Source organism: Melanotaenia boesemani, chromosome 23, assembly GCF_017639745.1.
Source record: "Melanotaenia boesemani isolate fMelBoe1 chromosome 23, fMelBoe1.pri, whole genome shotgun sequence".
In the NCBI taxonomy this organism is placed as follows: Eukaryota; Metazoa; Chordata; class Actinopteri; order Atheriniformes; family Melanotaeniidae; genus Melanotaenia; species Melanotaenia boesemani.
In genome coordinates this window covers 5,084,109-5,092,001 of record NC_055704.1, presented here as the reverse complement: position 1 = coordinate 5,092,001, position 7,893 = coordinate 5,084,109, and the positions used below count along the sequence as shown (strand labels likewise).

At 44.0% G+C, this 7,893-nt stretch overlaps 1 protein-coding gene across 1 annotated transcript; it reads right to left on the bottom strand.

The window, feature by feature from the left end:
- Positions 1-555: 555 nt before the first annotated feature.
- On the bottom strand, positions 556-7,660 carry drd4-rs (dopamine receptor D4 related sequence). The gene is given in 4 exon segments (XM_041978151.1): positions 556-887; positions 995-1,069; positions 7,206-7,356; positions 7,418-7,660. Coding segments are annotated over 4 exon segments (801 nt in total).
- Between the last annotated feature and the right edge of the window lie 233 nt (positions 7,661-7,893).

Sequence of the window (7,893 nt, the reverse complement as noted above, 5' to 3'; positions counted from 1 at the left end):
TATCACTACACAATCAGTACACGCTTAATAGGCGATCAGTACACAATTAATATGCAATCAGTAGACAACTAATATGCGATCAGTACACGATTAATACGCGATCAGTACACAACCAATACAAAATCAGTACATGATTAATACGCAATCAGTACACAATCAATACGCGATCAGTACACGATTAATACGTGATCAGTACACTATTACTACATAATCAGTACATGATTAATACACAATCAGTATATGATTAATACACGATCAGTACATGATTAATGCGCAATTAGTACATAATACGTGATCAGTACACGCTTAATAGGCGATCAGTACATGATCAGTACACAATTAATATGCGATCAGTACACGATTGATATGCGATCAGTAAGAGATCAGTACACAATTAATAGGCGATCTGATCGTATAAATAAAACATTGGATGAAAAATAAAAGCAAAGCAAAAAAAATAAACAAAATAAATCCCAAAGTACATCTCAGTTTCAAAAAGGTTGATCCAAAGGTTGAGGTCCAAAGAGCTGTAAGACTAACCTGTGCTTTGAGATCTCAGATCAGATCCTGATTGGTCCAAAGACCTCTGCCTGTAGGACCAAAGACCTCCGCCCCTAGGACTAACCTGTGCTTTAACATGTAAGATCGCGTCCTGTCTTGTTTCTGGTACTCACCAACAACAACTGGTAGGACTTTCATGGCCTTGTGTTCCCTCTCACTGACCCTGCTGGTCTTACTGGTCCTCAGTCCTCTCTTTGCAGGGTTCAGTCTGTTCTCTCTGCGGCTGCTTCCCTGCATGATGTCCATCTGGGTCATCATCGGGTAACTCTCAGCTGCCATCGCTGCCCTGTCCTGGTTCTCCATCACTGCAGTTGCACCAGGACCACCTATGGACATGGTAGATGGAGAGGTGCCACTGAGCCCAGCATGTGTTGCAAAAACCACCTTCTCTCGAGGCCCATTGTCATTGCTTTGGTTTGATGCAGAACTGTACCAAGTTCCAGAGAGAAGGCTTGGTGGCTGGCCCGACTGGCTTGTGATGGGGTCCGACTGCTCCACCGCCGGAGGCCTCAAAACATCCAGTAATAGAGGAAGAGCATGATGGGACAGGGCACGAAGAAGGAGCAGACCGAGGAGTACACCACAAACCGAAATTTAATCACGGCTCTCCTCGAGCTCTACACCAAAACAGCCTCTTTGGTCTGAAGTGGTCTGCCATAAGAAGAGGGCCTCACATGGCCTTGTTCTCTTCAACTGCTTTGAGGTCTTGCCATCACCTGCACCTGATGAAAGGTGTAGTGCTCCAACACCTAGCTATCACCAGGTGACCTGGAATGATGGCTCCGCGCCAAACAACACTCTTAAGGTCCCTGCTTCTCTCTGTGCTCAGACAGAGAGAAAGTCCCAACGCTCACCTCAAAAGTCATCCTCACCTAAGCATCAGCAGCTCCTGAGGGATGCGATGTGCAGACACTCTAGGACTCTACGCTTTTCTGGCCGGAAGCATGCTTCTATGGGGGCTGCAGTGGGGATCTCTACTGCAAAGACTGAAATGTGAGACGGTGCAAGTGCATTTTTCATCTGCTCTACAATGACGACCGATACATTTGCCGGTCTTTTTGTTGTAGTAGTTACAACTGAATTTATTTTGTCGCCAACAAACTTCTGCTCCCCTCTTCAGCCCAGTAGTTCACTGTAATGTGTAAATCAGCTGCTGGTTTGCCGACTCAAACTAACTTCAATACGAGAAAAGGAGACAAACACCAACGAAAAAGACGACAGCCAATGTGCGTGAGCTTGGATGAACGACCACTGTGATTGGTTTATGTGTGAAAAGAGGCAGGTCTTGAGGGAATTTATTATTCCTCAGTATTGCAAAACTTGGCGACTTTGTGGCTGTATTTAGCAAGTTTTCAGACTCCTCTATTGAGTTTTTCTGGTATTGGAGACTTTTGGAGACAATGAGGAGAGGTGCTGTGCAGACCCCTCTCATACGAGGCTTGTTCTTCTCGCAGCAGCAGCAGCTGCATTCAGAGCAGACGGCGTTCACCTCTGTTTCATGACCAGGCTGAAAATGAACCATACAGAGCTGCTGCTGGAGGATCCTGCGCTGGTTTACCGTCAGAGTAATGTCTGTTAATGAAGAGTGTGGACAAAAATATTTAAACATGTTCCAGAGTTCTAATTAAAAAACAAAATACACTTAAAAAAAAACTGAACTAAAAGTAAAGAAAATATTGACAAAATTAATTTTATTTTATTTATTATGTATTTTATTTATTATTTATTTATTTGATGTTCTAAACGTTTTTAGGTTGTCTTTTTTATCAATGTTTGCCTTTTCATCCCTCTTTTTACAGCTATATGTACTAGGCTGATTATGCTAATTAGAGACTTCTAGCGACTTTTAGGACAGCCAACAGCTACTTTTCTTACTGAGGAGTGGGAACAGCGGCTGGAGACGAGCATCAGTCCCTGAAGCTGTTTATTGCCAGGAACTACATGGACCAGTCATACCATGCCCTGTGGGGGATGATGGGGACAAAGTTGCCGTTCTGCTTCGACTACAAAGTGAAATCAAATCAAATCAAATCTGATTTGATTTGACAAGTTCTATGTCTACTTGTTTTGTATTAGTGCGACCAGTAAGATGTTTTTTTATGTCAACCGCTGCACAAAAAAAAAGTGAATTGTAAACATTGTACTTTCTGAATTTATGGTTCAATATTTATCACTATTCAGTGAAAATGAGAGGAAATGTGAATATTTGCTATGGAAGGTGATTTCAGTGTGCGCCCCTAAAATTTTCGGTTGCGCTCCTAAAAATTTAGGCTAGGGACCACTGTGCTCCTCATAAAAAAGTTAGTCTGGAGCCCTGTGATGTTTTTAAAAAGAGGCTCAACTGCCCTGGTGTGGTGGCATGGGCTACTCGGGGTGGGTGGGCGTCTGGAGTGCTGATGTGTTTGGCTCTGGGCCAGGCCGGGCCTTTGCCCTTCTGCCCTCGGGTGGTCTTGGGGAGGCGGGGCGCCTACAGTGGCCAGCTGAGGAGTTGGCTTCCTGGGAGAGAGATCTCTCTCCCGGAGAGTTGTGCCCCTCCCAAGCCCCTCTCCTCCCCTGCCACCATACACACCTAGGGCTCTGTGGAGTGGGTGGAGGCGGTGGGTCTGGTTGAGGGGTCCCTATTGCAGGATCCCCCGTTGGACCCCTTCGACTGCCTGCCCCACCAGATTTTAATCACAACCTAGACATCAATATACGACAACCTGCAGACATGTTCTTGTCCCTGGGGTGCCTAGCCTTGGTGTTGGGTTGGTGTGGCCCGTGGTAGTTTTGCCTGGGGCGGTCGGGCCCCATCGGGTTCCTGGGTGGGGCTGTGCTGGGGGAATGGGTGGCCCTTGGGCCTGTGGGGTGCCTGCCCTCCGTGCGGCCCGTGCTGCGGCGCCTGCTGGGCCTGCTCACCATCGCCCTGTGCTGCCCGGTGCAGTCGCTCTGGGGGGCTCCAGTCTGGGGGCCCCTCTGCTCTGGTCTGAATGGGCCACTGCTCTGTCTGCTTTGGCTGTCCTGGGCATGGTGCTCTGTGGACCTGCTGGGCCTTTGAGGCCTCGGGCTCCCCCCGTCCCCCGCTGATGCTTCGGGGTGCGGCGTGATCACGGCCCCCCTGCAAGCACACATTTCTTCCTTGTTACATGGCCACACATGCACGTTCACATGTGCAAGCTCACAAACATGCTCGTCTCTCCTTCTTCTGACTAGATGTTGCTGATGTTTGTGTGCTGGTACGTTTCTCTGTAGGTATGTTTGATGACTACTGTACTTTTTCATATCATCATTATCCTATTTTCTTTATGTATCATGTAGTACTGTGGTAGTCTAAATTGTTTTTTTTGTGGTGTGTTTTAGGCAGCTTAGACAACTGTTATTTCCACATTTTAATCCTGTCCTTTTCTCCCTTTTCCCCCTCTTCCTCTATCTCCCTGTCAGGTTCGGCAGTGACATATAAAGACTACAAAAAATAAGATTACAATAAAAATAATGAAAATATCAAGGGCAGCCATGTATATAACATGTCTCCCTTGGTAGAGCAAATCTGTCAAGCAAAATATGGCACACAGACCACCGTTCTGTATGTTAGGATGTTGGACAGGACACAGGTCAAAGAAAAAAAAAAGAAAGAAGTAAATAAAAAGAGAGGCTCAAGACCTTTTTAGCATATAACTATTTTTTTCTTAAATTATTCACATTTAAATTAATCCATCTTTGCCTTTTACTTAAATATTAAACTTTGTATTTTATTTATTTACTTTTTATTTCTGCTTTTATTGGTCTTATTTGTTACAGTTTTAGATTGAATTGAGCTTTGTTTTATTTATTTTTTCCACGCCAGTGTTTTCCTCAGTGGTTGTTGCTGTGGGGACGTGTCGGGATGGTCGGGGCACTGCACTGCAGCCTTAAGACCAGTCTTGTGGGCCTGGTCTGTCCTGATCTGGGTCATTCCCATGATGACTTTGTGGTAGTGGGTTGTGTTGGCACTTGTGTATGCTTTGATTTTTTTATGTTTATGTTTTGATGTTTTTATTATTTAAATAGATTTTGTCATGTAAAGCACTTTGTGCTGCTCTTATGAAAAGCATGAAAAGTGCTTTATAAATAAAGTTAGATTTGATTCACCACCTGTGCAGGTGTGTTTCTGGGAGTTCTGGTTTCAGTCGTTGCAGGAATGGTTGGATAGCTGGCATCTGTCTGGATGTGGCTGAGGTATCAGCTTAGATCGGATCTGCGATCAGAACCATCAGGTTCTGCTCCGTTTTTCGGCTGTAAGGATAGACTGCAGCAGCTGTAGTAAAAATATATTTGGTGCCAAAAGTCTCACGTATGAGGTGTTTCATTATGTTTTCTTAGCACATTGGAAGCAGTTGCTTGGATCATTAGGGTGATGCTCAATGATTAGATCAGATCTTTTCTCTGATCTGCAGAGAAACAAACATGATGAAGTAAGACGGCAGAAACATATTAAATATGGACTTCTCCATATTTCCAGATTTTTCTGGCACAATTTCCTGAGAAAAGTGAAATCTTTTATCATGGAGTTGATCAACCTTTTCTTGTTACATCCATCCAGTCATGTGATAAACGCCAACATCTTTCAGTTCTAATCTTTCAATCCATCAGGTGATCATCATCAGATCAGACTGAATAATTATTCCTCTTCATTTTACAGCGGCTGTAGAAGCTCCTTCAGCAGCAGGAAGATGCTGTAATGATTTCCTGTATGATGTCATCGATCTCTCTCATGGTTGAAATAAGGAAACCTTTATTACTCCCTCAGTGGGGAAATTGCTTTGCTGCGACAGTACAGGTGCAGTAAGCAGAAGCACACAGGTGATATCAACCAAGAACACACAAGTAATAATAAATCCAGTATATAGTCAGACAGGGTGAGTATGTACAGTATATAAATATGCACATAAGCATATCTGCATATCCAGCTTCTCCCTCTCCCTCTCTGTGATGCTGCTCCTCCAGCAGACCTCACCGTACAGGATGGCTGATCCACCACAGAGTCATAGAAGGTCCTCAGGAGTCCCCCTTCACTCCAAAAGACTGCGTCTCCTCAGAAGGTTGACCTGCTCTGACCCTTCCTGTAAAATGCGTCCATTTAGTGAGTCCAGTCCAGTTTATTGTTTAGGTGGAATAGAAGTCCACACTCTTACGGGTCCTGTCTACCTCCACTCCTTCATCCAGAGCTACGCTCCCTCTCCACAATTATGCTCTGCCAGTGAAAGACGTCTAGTGCTCCCACCACAAGGTGCCGCCACATCAGTAGCTAGACTCTTCTCCTCAGTTGTGCCCCGGTGGTGGAACAATCTACCAACCTCTGTCCAATCCACAGAGTCCTTATCCACTTTTAAGAGCAAGCTAAAGACTCAGTTGCTTAAGGAGCATTTCCACACTTAGCTTAACTCTTCTCCTCGTTGGAATGAGTTAGAAAGATTTGTCCAGTTCAGCTCAGCACTGAATAAGCACTTACACCCAAGATGATGCTGTGGGATGAAATAGTGATCTTGTGTAGCACCCTATCTCCTTTATCTCCCTATATGAGTAAAAACTTTAACCTGATGGAGTGGTTGGGTTGGTCGAGGTTGAGGTATTTTACCAATAAATCAAAAGAGTGTCCTTTTGGGAACTTTCTGAGTCCTTATTTCTCTATGACAGTCACAGTCCAGCATGTTAATGACATTACACATCATACTTATGGCACTTTATGGCTACAACACATTAACCACACTTTGAAACCACATATGCAACTCAAACATTAAGTCATACCTTCTTTTGGCATTATAAGCAACTTAAACAAATTTGGTTAATTCTGATTTTTCCCACAGGGCTACACTTGTATTTGAACATAGGACTTACGAAAAACAACAACAACAAAAAAAGAAAACAAAGAAAGAAAACAAAGAAACGAAAAAAATCACTGCCTCTAGTAACTACATGACAGCACCTGGGTCCACATGGACTCCCAGCAGTCTGACTACCACTTAATGATGACGTCCCATCTTGTTTGAATTCTTGCTTGTGTTGTTCTTCCTCTCAGATATAAGTTGCTTTGGATAAAAGCATCTGCTAAATGGCTGTAGAAAAGAATAGAATGTTGAACAGAATAATGTTCGTTCACTAGATATTCACCAGTCTGAGAAAATCCACCAGGTTATGGAGAACTTTGACCATGCAGCCCTTCATCACTCTGTGGTTTTCTTGGTTTCTCTCCAGCTCACTATTCTTCATGCTTTATCGGGTGGGAGTGTGTCAGCTACGTTCTCGTCATAGTTTTCTTTTCCATTAGTTTCCAGTTTCTCTTCTACATGCTGATTTTAAACCATTTTCATAAAGAATCACTTCTTCCAGGAATTCCCAGCACTTTCTACCGATGTTTCTTAAAATGACTTATTTGTGAAAAGTAAAAAAAAAAATAAAAAACTAAATTTGTTGATATTTTTTTCAGTGTTTTAAAGGGGTTAATTTTTTTGAAAAAGCTAATATTTAAAATATAATTTCTTATAATATTAAGCGATAAAAAGTGAAGCTGAAACTGATGATCATCATCTGGTCTGGATGTTCTGACATCATGATTCATCTCATCTGTTGTCTAATCTCAGACCTTTTCTGCAGGTGTTTTTAATTGTTGTGACAATAGGAGTTGTGACAATAGGAGTAAACAGTAGGAGAAAGCATGTGAACTCACCTGTCCACACTGATGGCACACAGGTTCAGGATGGAGGCTGTACACAGCATCACATCCATGGTCATCAGAGCATCACAGATGGAGCTGCTCAGAGCCCAGATTCCACCCAGGAACTAAAAACAGACATTGTCCTGAATCAAGTCCAAAATCGTCAGAGCAATCCCACCTGAACACCTGACTGATCTCAGAGTAAACGTAGAGTGGTAGAACCAGAACCGCCAGCAGCAGGTCAGCCACTGCCAGGCTGATGATGAAGTAGTTGGTGGCGGTCTTCAGGGAACGCTCAGTGAGCACGCTCAGACACACCAAGATGTTTCCCAGGATGATGATGAGGATCAGGGGGATGCCGAGGACCAGAGCCATGTAGTTGTAGTCCTTCAGGTCTGACTTACCTGGGCGTGCTCTCACATTGTCCATCCTGGAGAGATTGGACACAGCGGGTGGTTTCCCCTCAGCAGAAGGACCCAGCAGAGGTACTGTGGGATGTTGAGAGAAGTATAAGATTCACATCACATCCTAGATAGCAGACACATTTGGGCCAAATCTGGGCTACTTTTGGCACTTCTGGCTCAGTTATGGCACTGGCAAGTTTGTTGTGGGCCACATGTGGACCAGATGTGATGAGCCAGTCTGGATGTGCATTTGAGGGG